Source organism: Salmo salar, chromosome 11, assembly GCF_965601325.2.
Source record: "Salmo salar chromosome 11, fSalSal1, whole genome shotgun sequence".
Classification (NCBI taxonomy): Eukaryota; Metazoa; Chordata; class Actinopteri; order Salmoniformes; family Salmonidae; genus Salmo; species Salmo salar.
This window is the reverse complement of record NC_138301.1, coordinates 100,261,719-100,285,799: the sequence shown is the minus strand read 5'-3', so window position 1 is coordinate 100,285,799 and position 24,081 is coordinate 100,261,719. Positions and strand designations below refer to the sequence as shown.

The 24,081-nt window shown below is 43.1% G+C and overlaps 1 protein-coding gene across 9 annotated transcripts in view; it reads right to left on the bottom strand.

Moving 5' to 3' along the window:
• Nucleotides 1–24,081, bottom strand: part of LOC106563223 (guanine nucleotide exchange factor VAV2) — a 242,976-nt gene that overhangs the window by 163,972 nt on the left and 54,923 nt on the right. For all 9 annotated transcript variants that reach the window (XM_014128593.3, XM_014128595.3, XM_014128597.3 and 6 more), the window contains exon 2: nt 5,913–6,029. In XM_014128593.3, coding sequence (XP_013984068.1) covers nt 5,913–6,029 — 117 coding nt within the window. The remainder of the gene's footprint in view (nt 1–5,912; nt 6,030–24,081) is intronic.

Sequence of the window (24,081 nt, the reverse complement as noted above, 5' to 3'; positions counted from 1 at the left end):
TTGTTTAAGTGTTCCCTTTATTTTTTTGAGCAGTATATTTAAATACATGTATATATACATTTGAAATACATTCCATAATATACGTTGGAATGTATTTAAAATGTATTAAATAAATAAAACGTGTACACTAAAAAATGTATCGAAATATATATTTTTTCCCCCGTATGGGTAAATAAGATGACAGTGCAGTTGGCTGTCAGATCGTCCATCTCTCATCATCTCCCCCCAGTCACAGACAGACATGAAATCAACCAATACTGATAGATGGTTAACAGGTGTAGTCTAATTACAGACATAATCTCAACAGCCAAACAAACTGATTGCCATGTCATTTAAATGACAGACATGTTTCTCTGGGAAGCTAATGAAAAGGTAGAAAATCAAGGCTGTTGGGTTTGGAGGTAGTGGAGGGAGCCTTTAGAGTCAAGTGTTCTCCTGGGTCTACTGTAATAAGCTGTTTTCAACACTAATGATGCCATAATGAATATATAATGGGTGGGGTGGGGGAACGAGGGGCTCTATCCCAGGTGGGAAAGGTGTGTTGGCGGTGAGAGGGGAGTTGGGGTGCAGGAGGAGGGTATTGTGGACGAACGTGTGGAGGCGAGAGGGGGAATGGGGAGAAGGCTTGAGGGGGGGGTCCATCTGTTTCAACAACCCAGAACCAGGGCACTGAGAGGGGGGTGGGAGGAGGGTCTGAGGGGGCAATTACTTGCTGCAGCAGTTGGGCCCAGGAGAGGCCATCGTTAGAGTGAGGGAAAAGGACCGGGTTGGGGGGGAGGAGGGTGGGGGGGTGACCTCTGTTGACCCTGTCAGTCAGTCAATGTGGATGTATGAGAGGATGAAGAGGAGGAGACAACGCTGATTAATCTAGATCAGATGTATCCCACCCCCTCTAACCCTTACCCCCATTTTCCCATACTCCTCTCTCTCTTTATCCTCTCTGAAATGTATGATTTTGGGTTAAGTTGGCTTTTAAGTTTTATGTGTGCTTGTTTTTTTGAAATGGTCGAATGAATAAACGAAACTAAACTAAGTTGAGCCATCTGCAGCTTACTGACTTGTTGGAATGCTCCTCGGATACTCTGTGTATTAAGACAGTGTAGAGGCACTTTGAAGCTAGTGTAGGTGTTCCACAAACCCACAGAGCGGAAGACATCCAGAAGGTAAGGGATGAGACATCTCTCTGTCTCCCAGGCTGGTTCTCAATCATCCTTATCATCAACAGGGCTATGCATGAAGTGTTTTGCCGATCTTAGTTGTATATGGTAATGTACGAGAAATAATGTGTATACAACGGAAATGTATTTGGTGCTGAGTATTATAAAACACTTCCATGAAGAGAAGCCAAATGCTGTAAGGATAAACGATGTTCAGTTTATAGTGCTTTCATCACAAGGAAACAAAGGAGTAGGAAGGAAAACATCATTGAGCGATATAAGCTCCAGCTTTAAATGCCTTTCTATAAGAAGACAAATACCCTCCTTTATCTTTGGCTTACAGGGCACGCATGCACACAGGCCCATAGACAGACACCCATACACACACACACCCATACACACACACACCCATACACACACACATTTAAATGTAAGCCACATTAGAGGGGATCTGCTCACTTCAATATATTATAATGTGATGCTTGCCCTTAATGGAAAATCAATGAGAAGACAAGCCCGCTACCTCTGAGACCATGCAAAATGCAATTTCCAAATTGACATGTGGAGGGTGTGTGTGATTGATTCTGACTGGTGCCCCATTTTAATATTGTTTACCGTGAGCTCATTGACTCTCAGACATCGTCCTCTGGTTCATCTACAACACGCCAAATGACAGGCCTCTTTCTTTTTCTATCCCTCTCTCTATCCCTCCCTCCCTATCTCTCTCTCGCTCTCGCTCTCTCTCTTTGACTCTCCATGTCCATATTGCTCTCAGATGAGGATTTTCATGGGGTTAAATGCCAATACACAGTCAATATCAACTAAGCCTGGATGACATGGCGAGAGGGTCTGATTATAGTCAGGGTGAAGATTAAAGTATGTCCTATAACAAATTCAAACCTGTTCCCAATCAGACATTTCCCCACACCTCAAACGTCAGCCCTGGAAGGCCATTTCCAGCATCAATAAACACCCTGGTCTGACTCTTTCCACCTAGATACAACAGTGCAAAAGTCCAAACAAAATCCAAGCATCACAGCATACAGTCGTGGCCAAAAGTTTGGAGAATGACACAAATATTAATTTCCACAAAGTCTGCTGCTTCAGTGTCTTTAGATATTTTTGTCAGATGTTACTATGGAATACTGAAGTATAATTACAAGCATTTCATAAGTGTCAAAGGCTTTTATTGACAATTACATGAAGTTGATGCAGAGTCAATGTTTGCAGTGTTGACCCTTCTTTTTCAAGACCTCTGCAATCCACCCTGGCATGCTGTCAATTAACTTCTGGGCCACATCCTGACTGACGGCAGCCCATTCTTGCATAATCAATGCTTGGAGTTTGTCAGAATTTGTGGGTTTTTGTTTGTCCACCTGCCTCTTGAGGATTAACCACAAATTCTCAATGGGATTAAGGTCTGGGGAGTTTCCTGGCCATGGACCCAAAATATCGATGTTTTGTTCCCCGAGCCACTTAGTTATCACTTTTGCCTTATGGCAAGGTGCTCCATCACGCTGGAAAAGGCATTGTTCGTCACCAAACTGTTCCTGGATGGTTGGGAGAAGTTGCTCTCGGAGGATGTGTTGGTACCATTCTTTATTCATGGCTGTGTTCTTAGGCAAAATTGTTAGTGAGCCCACGCCCTTGGCTGAGAAGTAACCCCACACATGAATGGTCTCAGGATGCTTTACTGTTGGCATGACACAGGACTGATGGTAGTGCTCACCTTGTATTCTCCGGACAAGCTTTTTTCCAGATGCCCCAAACAATTGGAAAGGGGATTCATCAGAGAAAATGACTTTACCCCAGTCCTCAGCAGTCCAATCCCTGTACCTTTTGCAGAATATCAGTCTGTCCCTGATGTTTTTCCTGGAGAGAAGTGGCTTCTTTCATGCCCTTCTGGACACCAAGTCATCCTCCAAAAGTCTTCGTCTCACTGTGCGTGCAGATGCACTCACACCTGCCTGCTGCCATTCCTGAACAAGCTCTGGTGGTGCCCCGATCCCGCAGCTGAATCAACTTTAGGAGACGGTCCTGGTGCTTGCTGGACTTTCTTGGGTGCCCTGCAGCCTTCTTCACAACAATTGAACCGCTCTCCTTGAAGTTATTGATGATCCGATAAATGGTTGATTTAGGTGCAATCTTACTGGCAGCAATATCCTTGCCTGTGAAGCCCTTTTTGTGCAAAGCAATGATGACGGCACGTGTTTCCTTGCAGGTAACCATGGTTGACAGAGGAAGAACAATGATTCCAAGCACCACCCTCCTTTTGAAGCTTCCAGTCTGTTATTTGAACTCAATCAGCATGACAGAGTGATCTCCAGTCTTGTCCTCGTCAACACTCACACCTGTGTTAACGAGAGAATCACTGACATGATGTCAGCTGGTCCTTTTGTGGCAGGGCTGAAATGCAGTGGAAATCTTTTTGGGGGATTCAGTTCATTTGCATAGCAAAGAGGGACTGTCCAATTAATTGCAATTCATCTGATCACTCTTCATAACATTCTGGAGTATATGCAAATAGCCATCATACAAACTGAGGCAGCAGACTTTGTGAAAATTAATATTTGTGTCATTCTCAAAACCTTTGGCCACAACTGTACATTGGAATCACAGGAAGTTGGTGGCACCTTAATAGGGACAAATGGGCTTGTGGTAATGACTGGAGTGGAATCGGTGGAATGTTATCAAATGTGTGGTATGCTTTCCATGTGTTTGATGCCATTCCATTTGCTCCGTTCCAGACATTATTATGAGCCGTCCTCCCCTCAGAAAACTCCACCGCTTGGCACTACATATATGACCCAATAGCCTGGCGAGATCTCAGCACTCCCCCATGGAACGCACTGAGTTGGTTCACAGTAAATTGGATTAGCTGTAAAGAGAGGCGTCCAGGTTAATGCGCCCTGGATCACACACACACTCTAGGGGTGTAATAATTAGTCCAAACAGTTCTCATTAGTCCAAACAAACCAAGAGCTTCATTTGTACGAATTCAGGTTGGTCCCTCCCTGTATGATTTAGTTTACTTCCTTTTAAGAAATGTTTTGTAACATAATTGGCGGAATGAATATACCCAAAAGGCAAGTGGACGAAACACACACACACAGCTTCCAGGAAAATCCATGAACCATCTTCTCACACACTGGCATAAAACAAAAGATACACATATTCACCCAAACACATTCACATTCACTGACACGTGCACAAAGCGCTGACCCTGAAGTGTGACACCGTATGCTGATAGCTGAAATGCACAATAGGCTGCTGCTACAGCAGACAGATCTGACTGTGAGCTGTAACTAATATCCCTATTACATCTCATCCATCAAAAACATCCCTTATTGAAATCAACGGAGCAGCAAGCTTATCATTCCAACAAGAGCGCTTTTTAGATACAAGCGGCACAATCTATATTCTGCAGGAGCAACAGTGTTGCATTTTATATACGTTGCATTCAGAAAGTATTCAGACCCCTTGACTTTTTCCACATTTTGTTACGTTACAGCCTTACTCTGAAATTGATTAAATTGTTTTTTTCCCCCTCATCAATCTACACACATTGGGCGGCAGGTAGCCTAGTGGTTGGACTAGTAACCGAAAGGTTGCAAGATCGAATCCCCGAGCTGACAAGGTAAAAATCTGTTGTTCTGCCCCTGAACAAGGCAGTTAACCCACTGTTCCTAGGCCGTCATTGAAAATAAGAATTTGTTCTTAACTGACTTGCCTAGTTAAATAAAGGTAAAGAAAATAATACCATTACCCCATAATGACAAAGCAAAACCAGGTTTCATCAGACCAGATAATTTTGTTTATCATCGTCTGACAGTCCTTTAGGTGCCTTTTGGCAAACTCTAAGCGGGCTGTCATGTGCCTTTTACTGAGGAGAGGCGTCCATCTGGCCACTCTACAATAAAGACCTGATTAGTGGAGTGCTGCAGAGGTGGTTTTCCTTCTGGAAGATTCTCCCATCTCCACAGAGGAACTCCAGAGCTCTACCAGAGTGACCATTGGGTTCTTGGTCACCTCCCTGACCAAGGCCCTTCTCCCCGATTGCTCAGTTTGGCCGGACGGCCAGCTCCAGGAAGAGTCTTGCTGGTTCCAAACTTCTTTCATTTAAGAATGATGGAGGCCACTGTGGGGACCTTCTTGGGGACCTTCAATGCTGCAGACATTTTTTGGTACCCATCCCCAGAGCTGTGCCTCTACACAATCCTGTCTCGGAGCTCTACGGACAACTCCTTCGACCTCATGGCTTGGTTTTTGCTCTGACATGCACTGCCAACTGTGGGACCTTATATAGACAGGTTTGCGCCTTTCCAAATTGTGTCCAATCAAATGAATTTACCACAGGTGTACTCTAATCAAGTTGTAGAAACATCTCAAGGATGATCAATGGAAACAGGATGCACCTGAGCTCCATTTCGAGTATCATAGCAAAGGGTCTGAATGTAAATAAGGTATCTGTTATTTGTTTTTTTAAATTAGAAACATTTCTAAAAACCTGTTTTCGCTTTGTGTAGATTGCTATGGATTTTTATTTTATTTAATCAATTATAGAATAAGACTGTAACGTAACAAAATGTGGAAAAAGTCAAGGGGTCTGAATACTTTTCGAAGGCACTGTATATCACATTGGGAAAATAAATCCCATTTCTGAGTAAGCTAAGAACCCTCCACACTTCAATAGCTGCACACACAGCCTCATCGCCCAAACCACAATGACCTCCATTCAACACCAACATCACTCACCTTGCCGAAATCCCTGACATCGAACAGGTCAAATGGGTCAAACAGCTCACTGTTGCGCAGGCCAAACTTGTCATGGCACACCTTGAGGAACGTCCGGATGTTCTTCAGACAGAGAAACTGGAAGAGAGAGAGAAGAAACACCTCAAGGTCAGAAACAGTGTGGGATAAGATTTGTGATGATGTGTACTGGTGAGTTCACGTCCATTTGGACACTCCACTCCATTGCTTGCTAGTCCCTCAGTTTGCACCAAACACAGACTGTTTGATAATGTTTGTTTATGTTGCTTACCTTTTCAAACAAATTCATATCGAGCCATGCCGTATGTGCGTATTAGTTATCCAGCAGGTGCGTGCTCTCAGTAATTACAATGTTATATGTTGAGGGGTGTTTTCCTGATAATATTCTTTATCTGTTAAATGTTTACGTGATACCTATTGAAGGACAATTATTTTAAAGTGACATGTGAATCTGAAAATAAAAGAGGGAAATTGCTGACCCTGTTAAACAACACATTTCACTGCACCTATCCAGTGTATGTGACAATATAACATATCAACTCAGCAAAAAAAGAAACGTCCTCTCACTGTCAACTGCGTTTATTTTCAGCAAACTTAACATGTGTAAATATTTGTATGAACATAAGATTCAACAACTGAGACATAAACTGGACAAGTTCCACAGACATGTGACTAACAGAAATGGAATAATGTGTCCCTGAACAAAGGGGGGTTCAAAATCAAAAGTAACAGTCAGTATCTGGTGTGGCCACCAGCTGCATTAAGTACTGCAGTGCATCTCCTCCTCATGGACAGCACCAGATTTGCCAGTTCTTGCTGTGAGATTTTACCCCACTCTTCCACCAAGGCACCTGCAAGTTCCTAGACATTTCTGGGGGGAATGGCCCTAGCCTTCACCCTCCGATCCAACAGGTCCCAGACATGCTCAATGGGATTGAGATCCGGGCTCTTCGCTGGCCATGGCAGAACACTGACATTCCTGTCTTGCAGGAAATCACGCACAGAGCGAGCAATATGGCTGGTGGCATTGTCATGCTGGAGGGTCATGTCAGGATGAGCCTGCAGGAAGGGTACCACATGAGGGAGGAGGATGTCTTCCCTGTAACGCACAGCTTTGAGATTTCCTGCAATGACAACAAGCTCAGTCCAATGATGCTGTAACACACCGCCCCAGACCAGGCCTCGGTGTAACACTCATTCCTTCGACGATAAACGCAAATCCGACCATCACCCCTGGTGAGACAAAACCGCAACTCATCAGTGAAGAGCACTTTTTGCCAGTCCTGTCTGGTCCAGCGACGATGGGTTTGTGCCCGTAGGTGACGTTGTTGCCGGTGATGTCTGGTGAGGACCTGCCTTACAACAGGCCTACAAGCCCTCAGTCCAGCCTCTCTCAGCCTATTGCGGACAGTCTGAGCACTGATGGAGGGATTGTGCATTCCTGGTGTAACTCGGGCAGTTGTTGTTGCCATCCTGTACCTGTCCCGCAGGTGTGATGTTCGGATGTACCGATCCTGTGCAGGTGTTGTTACACGTGGTCTGTCACTGCGAGGATGATCAGCTGTCCGTCCTGTCTCCCTGTAGCGCTGTCTTAGGCGTCTCACAGTACGGACATTGAAATGTATTGCCCTGGCCACATCTGCAGTCCTCATGCCTCCTTGCAGCATGCCTAAGGCACATTCACGCAGATGAGCAGGGACCCTGGGTATCTTTCTTTTGGTGTTTTTCAGAGTCAGTAGAAAGGCTTCTTTAGTGTCCTAAGTTCTCATAACTGTGACCTTAATTGCCTACCGTCTGTAAGCTGTTAGAGTCTTAACGACCGTTCCACAGGTGCATGTTCATTAATTGTTTATGGTTCATTGAACACGCATGGGAAACAGTGTTCAAACACTTTACAATGAAGATCTGTGAAGTTATTTGGATTTTTACAAATTATCTTTGAAAGACAGGGTCCTGAAAAAGGGAATTTATTTTTGCTGAGTTTATATATTTTTACTACATTTGGGGACTGCTGTGAACATCAGAAATATTTCTAGCTCAATCCAACTCCTAGTTTTTTAGATTTTTATTTAACCTTTATTTAACTAGGCAATTCAGGTAAGAACACATTCTTATTTACAATGACGGCCTACCCCAGCCAAACCCGGACGATGCTGGGCCAATTGTCTGCCACCCTATAGGACTTCCAATCACAGCCGGATGTGATGCAGTCTGGATTCGAACCAGGGACTGCAGTGACACCTCTTGACACCTCGTGCCTTAGACCGCTGCGCCACTCAGGATCTGTAATAAGCAATATCATTGTGACATCTTTTAGAGAATAGGCCTATTTAATTTCCTGGTCATGATTGACAGGCTCTCTACTTCCTCCTCCTTCCTGTATGTATGCTAAGCGTGATTAAACACGATGCCAGGCTGATTGTGCTCCTGAGGCTCAGTCTGAAGCTGGGACTAAAGTAGTACATCTCTGACTCAGATAACACAGGCAGAGAGCAGAGAGTCACCTGTCTCCTAGCAATATCCCCTTATAACCCATGTCATAGTATCTTATAGTAGTACCAATAACTCAAACCAACACTACACTCTAATGCTGCTGCGTTATTGTTTTGTCGCGGTACTTATGGTTGTCTCTCGCCCGTAGTCTGATACATTGTACTTATTGCAGAAACACATTTACTCATGAAGAGATTCACTCTGATGCACAAGATAATTTAGCCAATTCTATAACGTCACCATGCCTGGAATATTGGATATGTGGTAGCACTCTTCTCATTCCTAACTGAGAGAGCAGGTTCTACCTGGAACCAAAAAAGGGTTATTACCTGGGAACAAAAAGGGTTCTCCTATGGGGACAGCCAAATAACCCCTATGGAACTCTTTTCTCTAAAAGTGTAGGGTCACCTCTTCAGGTACAGGAGATGTGCTGTATGAACTGTACTTTCCATCTAGCATGGATTTAGACATCATTGTGAATTTGCCAGTACATATCAGACACCACTTGGTAGAATCCACCGGCCCTATGCACTGATGTCACACTAGATCAACCTGCTCTCTCAGTTAGGAATGAGAAGAGTGCGTACCACATATCCAATATTCCAGGCATGGTGACGTTATAGAATTGGCTAATATTATCTTGTGCATCAGAGTGAATCTCTTCATGAGTAAATGTGTTTCTGCAATAAGTACAATGTATCAGACTACGGGCGAGAGACAACCATAAGTACCGCGACAAAACAATAACGCAGCAGCATTATTGTCTTCCATCTCTCACCACCTAATGTGTAGATATTACCTAGCTCACTGAGATAGGCTCTTTCATACTGTATCTTACCGCGTGGGTCGAGAAGCAGCTGTGGCCATGGAGACAGGCTCTGTACCAATGTGTTTTCCTGATAGTGAGAGAGAAGACTGGGAGGCTTCGTTAACCAAAAACACTTGGGTATTTATGCTGATGAAAGCTTTGGGCTTGAAACACATCCCTTGACTAATTTCAGCTGCTATGGAATGCGTGTTGAGAACAGTCTTTCTTTTGGCACCTGCTGTGTTTTCATGTCAGTAGTAGTTGAGCACCCTTGCATTTTTAAGTGGATAATAGGCTAAATGAGTTTGAGATATGATATGCTATTGTCCATTGTTCTGGATATTCATGCTAGTCCTGTGTGCCCAGACCTCAGGTTTCTGCTGATTCACATTCATACAGCACATCTCCACAGAGAGAGAGTCATTGCACTGAGCCACATAAGAGAGCAACACCGGCCACCGCGCCCTGTGACGTGATTGGCTGGCCGCTGCTGTGGCATTTGCAGTTCACTAGCTAAGGTTATCATGTCTGGCGATTGTCAAATCGAGAGGGGAAAAAAAGTGTATTCTTCCGCCAAGGATAAAAGGTAACATTTGCAGGAGGTGGTTGGAGTGGGGGGGGTGGGGGGGGGGGGCTCCAGACAGAGATCATAGGAGCGAATATGTGGAAGACATTCTAATGCATGTACTGTTGCCTAGTGTAAGATAACAGAGCTGAGGGGATGAGTGGTGGAATCATGATCTGTTGAGTGGAAAACACACATATACAGACACCATCTCTACAGCTCTAAACACACCCGGGACACACTCTGAACATGGTCAGGTCCTCAGGCTGCTGCTGGCCTGAATACAACTCACATGGGAGTATCCTACTGTGTTACCCCACATATCCATAGCTAGTCTTGCATGTCATTTTTTCTGTGGGAAATAATACAGTCAGAACATCTCTTGTATCTCTGCACTAAACCTTTCCATTTTCATTTCTTTACAACATATACAGTTGAAGTCGGAAGTTTACATACACCTTAGCCAGATACATTTAAACTCAGTTTTCACAATTCCTGAAATGTAATCCTAGTAAAAGTTCCCTGTCTTAGGTCAGTTAGGATCACCACTTTATTTTAAGAATGTGAAATGTCAGAATAATAGTAGAGAGAATGATTTATTTCAGCTTTTGTCTTTCATTACATTCCCAGTGGGTCAGAAGTTTACATACTCAATTAGAATTTGGTAGCATTGCCTTTAAATTGTTTAACTTGGGTAAAATGTTTTGGGTAGCCTTCCACAAGCTTCCCACAATAAGTTGGGTGAATTTTGGCCCATTCCTCCTGACAGAGCTGGTGTAACTGAGTCAGGCTTGTAGGCCTCCTTGCTCGCAAACGCTTTTTCAGTTCTGCCCACATATTTTCTATAGGATTGAGGTCAGGGCTTTGTGATGGCCACTCCAATACCTTGCCTTTGTTGTCCTTAAGCCATTTTGCCACAACTTTGGAAGTATGCTTGGAGTCATTGTCCATTTGGAAGACCCATTCGCGACCAAGCTTTAACTTCCTGACTGATGTCTTGAAATGTTGCTTCAATATATCCACATAATTTTCCTTCCTCATGATGTCATCTATTCTGTGAAGTGCACCAGTTCCTCCTGCAGCAAAGCACCCCCACAACATGATGCTGCCACTCCCGTGCTTCATGGTTGGGATGGTGTTCTTCGGGTAGCAAGCCTCCCCCTTTTTCCTCCAAACATAGCGATGGTCCTTATGGCCAAACAGTTCTATTTTTGTTTCACCAGACCAGAGGACATTTCTCCAAAAAGTACGATCTTTGTACCCAATGTGCAGTTGCAAACCGTAGTCTGTGTTTATACTTGCGTACTATTGTTTGTACAGATGAATGTGGTACCTTCAGGCATTTGGAAATTGCTCCCAAGGATGAACCAGACTTGTAGAGATCTACAATTTTTTTCTGAGGTCTTGGCTGATTTCTTTTGATTTTCCCATGATGTCAAGCAAAGAGGCACTGAGTTTGAAGGTAGGCCTTGAAATACATCCACAGGTACACCTCCAATTGACTGAAATGATGTCAATTAGCCTATCAGAAGCTTCGAAAGCCATGACATCATTTTCTGGAATTTTCCAAGCTGTTTAAAGGACAAGTCAACTTAGTGTATGTAAACTTCTGACCAACTGGAATTGTGATACAATGAATTATAAGTGAAATAATCTGTCTGTAAACAGTTGTTTGAAACATTACTTGTGTCATGCACAAAGTAGATGTCCTAACCAAGAGAAGAGGATGACATGAGCGAACGGCAAAGAGGGAGAAAACAGGTAACAAAGGGCTGTCACTCCCTGACAGCACCTCGGTGGTGTCGGCCCAACCCACCCCTCACACAGAGAATAATGCATTACCCCAGCACTGTGGAGGAACTGTGACCCTCAAGTGCACTGCCTCCCCACTGCTTCACAAATGAAGGGATACAAATGCGAGCTTCCTCATAAACCGGAGAGCTCTGGAATTAAAGGGAAGGAGGAGTGGGAGGAAAAGGGGGTTGTTTTGCCAAAACTGAGGCGCTTTGGTGTTAGCTAAAAGGGAAAGCCGGCAGAGAACAAGTCCTGTGGGGTAGAGGGGGATGGGAGGGAAGGAGGGTAAGGGGTGGAGGGGGTTGTTGTGTCTGACTCTGAGGATGAAAAAATAACAGAGTGCAGAGCAACTAAGCAAGTAAAGGGAAAAAGGTGGATACAGTCTGCGGAGAGATGGGGAGTTGAGAGATGGGTCCACACAGACTGAGACAGCCGATATGAGTCAGTGAGTGGATCAGATAGTCAGAGTCAGTGGGAGAGAGTCAAGTCTGTCTAAGAGAGAGTCAAGCAGACAGACACAGTCATTTAAAACACACAGACAGCAGCTGGTGATGTGTGTACCTGTGTCTAAGGGAGTGAATCACTCCACACACCTCTGGAAAAACAGGAAGAGAGAACAGAACACTGCAGCCCACTCAACCATTTCCTCCTCCACAGCAGCCCACATAAAAGAGGCTGTGCTGCTTACGACAGATGGATGAGACGCTACAAGGAGCGGTGTGTGTGTGAAGACCAGGCTCTCTGGGAAACCTACAGGCAAACACCTCTAGTATTCCTAATACTGTGCTAGATATTACAGTATGTTGTCCATGCTCTGTGTATTTCATCCTCTCCCTCACCAGCCCTGCCTGTATGTTGAGAAACAGCCTTCTCTCTTGGAATAGGGAGTCAGCCACACCCTCTGATTGGTGTTGTGAACAGACAACCAGGGGGCCTGGAGGACACCCCCCCACCCCCACGATCTATGACGGAAGGCAAACTTCCGGGTCGCACAGATGTTAAAGCAAGTCAAGGGAAGGCCCGGCTCAGGCTAATTGGGGAGGCAGACACACCATGAATAATACATGAGCACTATGCAAATGTTAATCTGATAGCATTACCCCCAAAGCCCCATATAAGGACGCGGAGCGCCCATGTTATTAGATCAAGCCCCAACACAACATACGAAGCCTTTCAAATTAGCACTATGTGACCCAGTTTTAAGATCCGTGTTAAGTAGGCTAACTACAGGCTTTTAGAAAGGTTCATCTCCATTACAAAGATCACAATTCATTGGAAAAGCCAGACTCCAGAAGAAGTGGTGCTGTGCTGTAGGGATTCAGAATGGTTGAGATAATTGAGGCAAGTCCACCTTCACCTTTGCTCCAACTGTATATAAGATGTTAGCACACAAGCTAATTGCCTCAAGGGGCAATTCTTAGATAAGAGGCATGTATTGAAAGTGGAATGTACAACTTGGTTCAACTAACATGTCTGCTCTCTCACGCTCTCTTTCTCACACACACACACACTCAGGTCAATCCGCTGAAAATAGAAAAACCAGTGAACTTTAGTCAACTGAAAGGAAGTCCTCTTAAGAGAAAAAAAGCTTTGTGAGAAATGTGAAGCAGAACAGAGGAAAGAGACAGAAGAGAAATGTCTTGAAGGTACTCTGCCCGCTAAAGCAGAACCATCCTCAGCTGGGAACAAAGGATGTGCTCTCATGGATAATGGAGAGAACGGAGAGGATCTATTCAATGAAGTTAACGGCACTACAGTCTCTCTCACAGTACCAGGCAGAGGCGAGGCCAGCCAGGCAAGCCAGCTCGCCACAGCCAGATCCAGCCTCAACATGTCCCCCTCCTACATAGCTTCACTCCCCAATCCACCCTAATCAGGTGACATCATCCATGCTATTGTCAATCAACACCTGGACCTCTGAGTAAACCCTGGTGGGTGTCATCAGTCAGCCACCAGAATAGGCTTACAGTGTGTATGCCTCCACCACATGAGCGCGTGTGTGTGGAAGGAAGGAGAGGAGCAGGGGAGGAATGGACCCAGGGCAGCGGAAGACAAAAGGCAGCAAAAAGCCTTCATTAACACCTCAAAACTATTTGACCTGATTTCCCATTTCCTCTGACCTTAAAGATGCACTGTGTGGAAATCACTCCTCCATTTCCTGGTTTCAAAAATTCTAATAGTTCGCCTAATTTCAGTTTATGTGACAAAACATGCAAGTATAGTGTAGAGAATCATTGTACCATCTAAACCACTGTGAAATATATTTTCCATAACCAAAAATATTATATTTTCAGCTGTTTGAAGCTGGTGTACAAAAGTGAAAGTAAAAGATGCAAAAAACTAAACTTAAGAACGGGAAGCATAGAAATAGCGTACAAGGAACAGATCTACTGCTTCTTAGACTTTCTTTCAATGAGAATGACAGCTATAACTTACATTTCTATGTGAATTTGGTTGGGTCCCCCAAAAAGTTATACATTGCAGATTTAAATACTGTTTTCCCCCACATCCATCTGCAAATGTTGGGGGTGTGTACTGGCGGCAGAGAAGTCAGAGTAAAACTGTTTCCAACGGCTCAGTTTAATCATCAAAACCCACCGGATACAGAACAATGAAAATAAATGGGTAGATAACGTACACAAGCACTGACAACAAACAATTACGGACAAGGACATGGGGGGGGGATGGGGGGGGCAGAGGGTTAAATACACAACATGTAATTTATGGAATTGGAACCAGGTGTGATGGAAGACAAGACAAAACCAATGGAAAATGAAAAGTGGATCGGCAATGGCTAGAAGGTCGGTGACATCGACCGCCGCCCGAACAAGGAGAAGGACCGACTTCGGCGGAAGTCATGACAACAAAATAATAATTCATTACATTTCCTCCTCTGGCGGTTCAAATGGGTGAAAAATCACATGCAATATTTCTCTGTTTTGTTTTCTGACACAGGGCTTTCACCCTCGTGTGACTGAACCTATTTAGAGAGTGGGTGAGCATTTCCAAATAAAGATTTGGTTTTCCATGATGGACTCACAAATAATGTCATCATCCACTTGGCTGCTCTGGTCACTCTGGAGAGTTAACTTCCTGTTGTCTTTAGACAAGCCAGAGGTATGGGCCTGGAAACGTCATGTCAACCAAGGAGATATCCATTTTACCTACATTAATCCTGCCTTTTCCAACCCTGCTCACCATAATTCAGTCCGAATTTGAAACCATCAAAGAATATTGAATCAGACACCACACTTTAGTATGAATACTCTTGTTTTGCGAACCAAAACCTGGGTGCAAACAACCAAAATCTATAATACCTACAGATCAGAGGAGGCTGGTGGGAGCAGCTATAGGAGGAAGTCCTCGTTGTAATGGAAAGGAATGGATGGAACAGTATCAAACACATCAAACCTATGGAAACCACGTTTGACTTTGTTCCATTTATTCCATTCCAGCCATTACATTGAGCCTGTCCTCCTATAGCTCCACCCACCAGCCTCCTCTGCTACAGTACTCTAGGTGCAGAATGAGCTGTGTACCATAGACCCTGGAGAGAAGCAGTGTGTGAACAATCTCTGGTTGTTAGAAACACAATCTCATTGTAGTTCTGTTGTTGGTAGTCTCAGCCTTTCTACATCCTCTCAGCCCCCTGAGCAAAGTGTGGAGACGGCTGCTGAGAATCTGAGACCACACCGGATCAATGGCCAGGTAATTTATGACACCAGACTAGGGAGCAGAGGACTGCATCTATCTTCTCCAAGCCCCACCGTCTCCCTCCTCCCTCACCAGGGTGTTTCTCATAGCAGTGATTTAGATCCTGTCTTAGATCTAGCTCCTTCATCTCCTTCCTTCCCTGGGAAGGCCAGAAACATCATACAGTGAGAGGGTGGGAGAAATCAATGCTTTTATATTGAGAGTGCCCAGCGTAACAGCAGTACTGAGTGTGTTTTCACCAAATAAAAACTGGGTTTGAGAATACTAAAGGAGAGATGCACGGTTTGGGGTTTACAGATGTAGGATCTTAATTTGATCACCCTGTTGCAGTGTATTTTGTGTAGTAAAAATGCTTCTGAAGTTCGTAATTTCCATATAATTTCCGACTTGATTTTCCCTTACGAAAAATGTATCAACCCCTACATAAATGGCCATTAATTCTAATAATAATATAAATATAAATATAATAATAATTATTAACATTTCCTGTTGCTGCATGATCATTTTCCTGCTGTAGCAAACTGGCTTAAATTAAGATCCTATACCTGTATAATAGCCTATAATGAGTTGAATTATAAACAGATTTGAATGTTTTGACACTGCGGCATAATAGGAAGCATGCCCATTTTGTCCCATAATACCTTAAATGCATCTGATACGCTTTATTCACACATTGCGTCTGCTTTTAGCACATAGCCTCAAACCAAACTCTGGATGTTGGCTTCTATATGCCTGTGACATCCATTTTCTTTTTGCACCTCGTTTAGCTTGGGAACACTCATTTTAGAGCATGATGATTCATCTCTTTTGCTTAAAAAACACCTTAGGCATCTTATAATAAAGAAGTCATAAACATAATAAAAACATGGTAGCAGAACTACTGCATGTACTAGTGATGGGAAGTTCGGCTCTTTTTAATGACTCAGATCTTTAAGACTCGTTCATTAAAAATAATGAATATTTAGACTAATTTCGTTCATTTCAGTCAGTAATGCCAAAAGCATGTAGGACCTACCGGCAAAAGATAAACTAAAAACTCTAAATAGTTCTGATTCTACAAGCCTTGCGTTCACGTCATTCACCATAAGGGGCTTGTTGGAGCTGTCATTTGTGACTGAGACTTTTAAAAGCGTGCTTTAAACAATGTACATTTGTTGATTGCTAGACATACAAATAAGATTAACTGGACTAGATTGTGAACAACTCATTGCAAAATGCATTGCTTGACTGCCGTGAGGGTGATAAGCACAATATCGTTCGCAAAGTGCCTCACCCCACACGATTGGTTCTCAAGTTCCAGTTTGTTGAGCAGTGGCTGTGTATGTTTTGGTTCTACAAAGTTGTGTCCATCATAACAGTCAATAATCAATGAATTGCATTGCATTCTTGTACCATGCGATCAATTGTCAATTGTAAACATGTATTTTTCTTCACTATGCTGCCTGCAGCATGATCTCTTTTGCCTGCGTGCATATAAGACGGACAGTTGTTGGTCGGGGCACGTCTCCGGAGTCTGCAGAGGAGAGCATATTAATCCTACTTTAGAATTCATTGTAGCCAGCAGGTCAAACAAACATCTAAAATAAACGAGTCAGTCAGAAAAACGAATCATGACTCTCGAGTCAGTAAAAAGATTAGTTCAAAAAGTCGTTCACGAACTGCACATCACTATCACTCCCCTCATCAATCTACACACAATACCCCATAATGACAAAGCAAACACTGGTTTTTAGAAATTTTTGCATATATATAACATTTTTACTTAAATATCACATTTACATAAGTTTTCAGACCCTTCAGTCAGTACTTTGTTGAAGTAATCTGTAATCACTGCCAAAGGTACTTCAACAAAGTACTGACTGAAGGGTCTGAAAACTTATGTAAATGTGATATTTCAGTAAAAATTGTATATATATGCAAAAATTTCTAAAAACCAGTGTTTGCTTTGTCATTATGGGGTATTGTGTGTTTAGATTGATGAGGGGAAACAAACAATGTAATCAATTTTAGAATAAGGCTGTAACTTAACAAAATTTGGAAAAAGTCAAGGGGTCTGAATACTTTCCGAATGCACTGTATGTACACTTGTTATGTATCTGAGGTAGTGCACCAAGTAATGAGATCACATAACCTCTCAAATTTAGAATATCAACTGTGGCCCCCAGGCCAGAAGACAGAATATTGGTACAGTTGACATTGGCGTGTAGATGGTTTACTATCAGGGTTGACATTGGCGTGTAGATGGTTTACTATCAGGGTTGACATTGGCGTGTAGATGGTTTACTATCAGGGTTGATAGTCAGAGTGCCTTCAGAAGGTATTCATACCCCTTGACTTAATCCACATTTTGTTGTGTTACAGCCTGAATTCAAAATGGATTAAATATATGTTTTGTCACCCATCTACACACAGTACCCCATAATGACAAAGTGAAAACATGTTTTCATAAATGTTTGCAAATGTATTGAAAATTAAAAACAGAAATATGACATTTACATAAGTATTCACTCCCTGAGTCAATACTTTGTAGAAGCACCTTTGGATTCGAATACAGCTTTGAGTCGTCTTGGGTATGTCTGTATCAGCTTTGCACATCTGTATTTGGGGATTTTCTCCAATTCTTCCTTGCATATTTTCTCAAGCTTTGTTAAAATTAGATGGAGAGTGGAGGTCAACAGCAAAAGCCTTTCCACAGATTTTCAATGGAATTCAATTCTGGGCTTTGGCTGGGCCACTCAAGGACTTTCACGTTCTTGTTCTGAAGCCATTCCAGCGTGGCTTTCGCTGTATGCTTGGGGTCATTGTCCTGTTGGAATGTAAATCTTCGCCCCAGTCTATGGTCATTTGCACTCTGAAGCAGGTTTTCATCAAGGATTTGCCAGTATTTGGCTCCATTCATTGTTCACTCTATCCTTACCAGTCTCCCAGTCCCTACCGCTGAAAAGCATACCATTATTAATGGTAGGGATGGTGTTAGACAGGTGATGAGCTGTGCCTGGTTTTCTCCAGACAAAGCTTTGCATTCAGGCCAAAGAGTACAATTCGTGTCTCATCAGACCACATAACATTTGCCTTATGCTCTTTACAAACTCCAGGCATGCTGTCATGTGCCTTTTTCTCAGGAGTGGCTTCCGTCAACCACTCTCCCATGAAGCCCAGATTGGTGAAGTGCTGTAGAGACTGTCCTTCCGACAAGTTCTCCCATATCAGCCAAAGAACTCTGTAGTTCTGTCAGAGTGGTCATTAGGTTCTTGGTCACCTCTCTGACCAAGGTCCTTCTTGCCCAGTTGCCCAGTTTGGTCGGACGGCCAGCTCTAGGCAGTATGGGTAGTTCTATATTTTTTTTCCAATTTCCAATGATGGAGACCACTGTGCTCTTGGAAACTTTCAACACTTTAGAAATGGTTTTATACCTACAGACACTGAGTTATGTTGCCTTGGTTTGCTATATAAAGCAGGCAGACAGGCATCGAGACATTCAGTTACTGTTCGATTGAATGTTAGAATGGGCAAAACGAGTGACCTAAGCGACTTTGAGTGTGGTATGATCGTCGGTGCCAGGTGCGCTGGTTCCAGTATCTCAGAAACAACCGGCCTCCTGGGCTTTTCACACACGACAGTGTCTAGGGTTTACTGAGAATATTGGGACAAACAAAAAACATCCAGTCATTGGCAGTCCTGTGGGCAAAAACAGCTCACTGATGAAAGGTTGAATGAGAATGGCAAGAATTATGCAAGCTAACAGGCTGGCCACAAACAGGCAAATAATGGCGCAGCACAATGGGCTATTGCAGCAGACGACCACATCGGGTTCCACTCCTATCAGTTAAAAACAAGAAGACAACATCTCCAGTGGACACGTGATCACCAAAACTGGACAATCGAGGAGTGGAAAAACATCGCTTGTCCAACAAATTCCGGTTCCTGTTGCGTCATGCTGATGGCAGAGTCAGGATTTGCCGTAAGCAGCATGAGTCCATGGCCCCATCATGCCTGGTATCAATGGTACAGGCTGGTGGTGGTGGTATAATGGTGTGGGAAATGTTTTCCTGGCACAAGTTAGGTGCCTTGATACCAATAGAGCAATGTTTCCATGCCCAAAGAATTCAGGTCGTTCTGGAGGCAAAGGGGGGTCCAACCCGATACTAGATGGGTGTACATAATAAACTGGCCACTGAAATCAACAGACAGTCCCTTGGACTTCATGGTATATTTTTTGCCCTGACATGCAATGTCAACTGTGGAACCTTATATAGACAGGTGTGTTTCTTTCTAAATCATGTCCAAACAATTGAATTGGCCACAGGTGGACTCCAATAAAGTTGTAGGACAATCAAATGAAATTGGATGCACCTGAGCTCAATTGGGAGTGTCATAGTGAAGGGGTGTGAATACCTATGCAAATTAGATATTTCTGTATTTAATTTACAATACATTTGCAAACAAAACGTAAACATGTTTTCACTTTGTCATTATGTGGTTTTGTGTGTAGATGGGTGGGGTAAAATCTATTTAATCCATTTTGAATTCAGGCTGTCACACAACAAAATGTGGAAGGGTGTATGAATACTCAAGGGGTATGAATACTTTCTGAAGTCAGTCCATTTCTGAGATTATAATTTAAGCCTACATTATTCAAATGCTTTTAGAACATGGGGAGCATACGCTCATAGAATTTTTTTCCCAAAAGGGTTCTTCAGCTATCCCCATAGGATAACCCTTTTAGATTCCATGTAGAACCCTCTGTGATAAGGGTACTACATGGAACCCCAAAGAGTTCTACCTGGAGCCAAAAGGGTTATACCTGGAACCAAAACGGATTCTTTAAAGGGTTCACCTATGGGGACAGCCGAAGAACCCTTTTAGGTTCTAGATAGCACCTTTTTTCAACGAGTGTAGGTCACCCAAGTCTCATCCCATTGGACTCATTATACCTGAAATGAAACCAATAACATAACCATCTTTCTATGAATTAATTTCTAAATCAAAACCTTATCTATGAAACAGCATGGGAATATAATGATAATCACATAAAATAACAGTATTAAAGCCTTTGAGGGGGCTTATGGCGTAGTTGGCTTGGGGTGTATAGGAATGTATAGGAGTACAGCTGGTGTGATTTCTGAGATTACCTGGGAGGTGACTAATGCTATTAACATGGAGAACAGCCTGTTAATTACCCATCAGCCTCTGGGGCCTTTAATCAGCCCTCTCCCTGCTTGCCTACCCTCCTTGTCTCTACCCGAGTAAACAATAATTCAATCAGTCAGGAAGCTATCCAGGCAGCTCAGATACACTATACACCAAACAGGCAATTTATAGAAGAAATTATTTGATGGTTATGATCTATTGTGAGAAACAATTTCATTATCATCCACTGGAGATATTTAAAGAACAGCGGTGGATAAATTGCACAGGCTTTTGAAAAGGAGAAGTACCCATTTTATGTGAATGTATTGCCTTATCTAGGGTGTCCACCCACTCTGCCCAGTGTGGGTGAAAATGTTCTTTGGTGATGAAATTTCACTTCCTCATGTTATAAAATAAATTTCCCAAGACAAATATGATTCTTCATGATCTGAATCATTAAGTGGGGTCTTTCTCTAACAAATCATTAACATTCTATCCAAAAAGTCAGATTTGGTAACCTAATATATCCGATAATAAACACCGAGCTCTGTTGACAGAGAGGTGCCGCTTTCTGGCAGCGACTTTTGAGAATTTTACATGTTGTGATGGTTGTCTACAAAGTTTTTTCCGCAGATCGCAAAAAGCTAAATGAACATCACACAAGCTAAATTCAATCGAAAAAGGCTTTAAAATAAAAAGCTTGTAGAAATCTGAGCGCTCTGTTGACGTTTCACAGAGATGCGCTTGATTTTCTGAGAAATCTTTAAAAATGACAGGAATTTCACATTAATATGAAAAAGGCTATATACAAATCTGAAAATACTACATGTCATGTCTCAAAATCGATATTTATCTTACCTTTTATATTGTTTTAGGAAAGTTGACGAGTTCAATGGTGAGCCTGTCCGATTGCCTTAATTCTTACACAGCATCCAGCCTGTCAGTTTGTCTTAATTCTCACACAGCATCCAGCCTGTCAGTTTGTCTTAATTCTCACATAGCATCCAGCCTAGCTGACCCAATTCTATTTTCCAGATTTTTTACCACTTTTTTTCCAAATCAAATCAAATTGTATTTGTCACATGCTTCAAATCAAATCAACTGTTATTGGTCACATACACATATTTAGTAGATGTTATTGAGGGTGTAGCGAAATTATTGTGTTCCTAGCTCCAACAGTGCAGTAGTATGTAACAATTCACAACAATACATTCAAATCTAAAAGTAAAAGAATGGAATTAAAAAATATATAAATATTAGGACGAGCAATGTCGGAGTTTGATTGACTAAACTACAGTAGAATACAGTATTTACATATGAAATGAGTAAAGCAGTATATAAACATTATTAAAGTGACTAGTGTTCCGTAATAATTATCAATGTAAATAGTCACCCGGACTATTTACATTTACACCTCCCCCCATTTGTTTTTACATCAATGTTTACTATCTTCACATAATCACTTACCCCTACCTACACGTACAAATGAGCTCGACTAACCTGTACCCACGCACAGTGACTCGGTACCGGTACCCCTGTATATAGCCGCGTTATTGTTATTTTATTGTTACTTTTTATTTTTATACTTTAGTTAATTTAGTACATATTTTAACTTTTTTTCTTGAACTGCATTGTTGGTTAAGGGCTTGTAAGTAAGCAATTCACGGTAAGGGCTACGCCTATTTTATTTGGCGCATGTGACAAATACAATTTGATTTCATTTAAAGTGACCAGTGATTCCATGTCTATGTACATAGGGCAGCAGCCTTTAAGGTGCAGGGTTGAGTAACCAGGTGGAAGCCAGCTAGTGATGTCTATTTAACAGTCTGATGGCCTTGAGATAGAAGCTGTTTTTCAGTCTCTCTGTCCCAGCTTTGATTCACCTGTACTGACCTCGCCTTCTGGATGATAGCCGGGTGAACAGGCTGTGTCTCGGGTGGTTGATGGCCTTGAAGATTATTTTTGCCTTCCTATGACATCGGGTGCTGTAGGTGTCCTGGAGGGCAGGCAGTGTGCCCCCTGTGATGCGTTGGGCAGACCGCTCCACCCTCTGGAGAGCCTTGAGGTTGTGGGCGGTGCAGTTGCTGTACCAGGCGGTAATACAGCTCAACAGGATGCTCTCAATTGTGCATCTGTTAAACTTTGTGAGGGTCTTAGGGGACAAGCCAAATTTCTTCAGCCTTCTTCACCACACTGTCTGTTGAGTGGACCATTTCCGATTGTCAGTGATGTGTACGTCAAAGAACCTGAAGCTTTTCACCTTTTCCACTGTGGTTCCATTGATGTGGATAGAGGCATGCTCCCTCTGCTGTTTCCTGAAGTCCACAATCAGCTCCTTCGTTTTGTTGAAGTTGAGGGAGAGATTATTTTCCTGGCACCACTCCGCCAGGGCCCTCACCTCTTCCCTGTAGGCTGCCTCGTCATTGTTGGTAATCAGGCCTACTACTGTTGTGTCGTCTGCAGATTTGATGATTGAGTTGGAGGTGTGGCCGCAGTCATGGGTGAATAGGGAGTACAGGAGGGGGCTGAGCACGCACCCTTGTGGGGCCCCTATGTTGAGGATCAGCGTAGTGGATTTGTTGTTTCCTACCTTCACCACCTGGGGGCGGCCCGTCAGGAAGTCCAGGACCCAGTTGCACAGGGCAGGGTTCAGACCCAGGGCCCCAAGCTAATGATGAGCCTGGAGGGTACTATGGTGTTGAAGGCTGAGCTAACAACAAGTGTAGACTAACAGCAAAAAGCTTACTTACGGGCCCCTTCCCAACCAATGCAGAGAGAAAAATAAAAATATAGAACAAATCTGCTAGGGCGATATGCGAATTGAAGTGGGTCCAGGGTGATAATCATCTAGACAGGTTACCTTGGTGTTCTGGGGCACAGGGACTGTGGTGGTCTGCTTGAAACATGTAGGTATTACAGACTGGATCAGGGAGAGGTTGGAAATGTCAGTGAAGACACCCACCAGCTGGTCAGCGCATGCTAGTAATCCATCTGGCCCCGCGGCCTTGTGAATGTTAACCTGTTTAAAGGTCTTACTCACATTGGCTACTGGAGAGTGAAATCACACTGTTCTCTGGAACTGCTGGTGCTCTCATGCATGGTTTAGTGTTGCTTGTCTCGAAGCGAGCATAGAAGGCATTTAACTCGTCTGGTAGGCTCGACTCATTGGGCAGCTCGTGGCTGGGCTTCCCTTTGTAATGCATAATATATCCGGCAAGCATCAGAGTAGTACAATTTTACATTAGTCCTGTATTGATGCTTTTCCTGTTTGATGGCTCGTTGGAGGTCTTAGCGGGATTTTATCTAAGTGTCTGGATTAGTGTCCCGCTCCTTGAAAGCGGCAGTTCTAGCCTTTAGCTCAGTGCGGATGTTGTCTGTAATCCATGGCTTTTGATTGGGATATGCAGGTAGGTCACTGTGGGAACGACGTCTTTGATGCACTTAATAATATAAATCTCTGGCCTCCATTGATTTCATCAGGTTAATCTTGGCCATGCTACAAGGGTAAAAACTAACTTTTGAACGGATGATGATAGAGACATTAGGTTTGGACTGCTGGTTTTCTTAGAGGAGTATCTACACAATTATTTTTTGACCCATTATTATTTTATCCATTGGTCAAAATGTGTGTTTTTTATTGGACAACC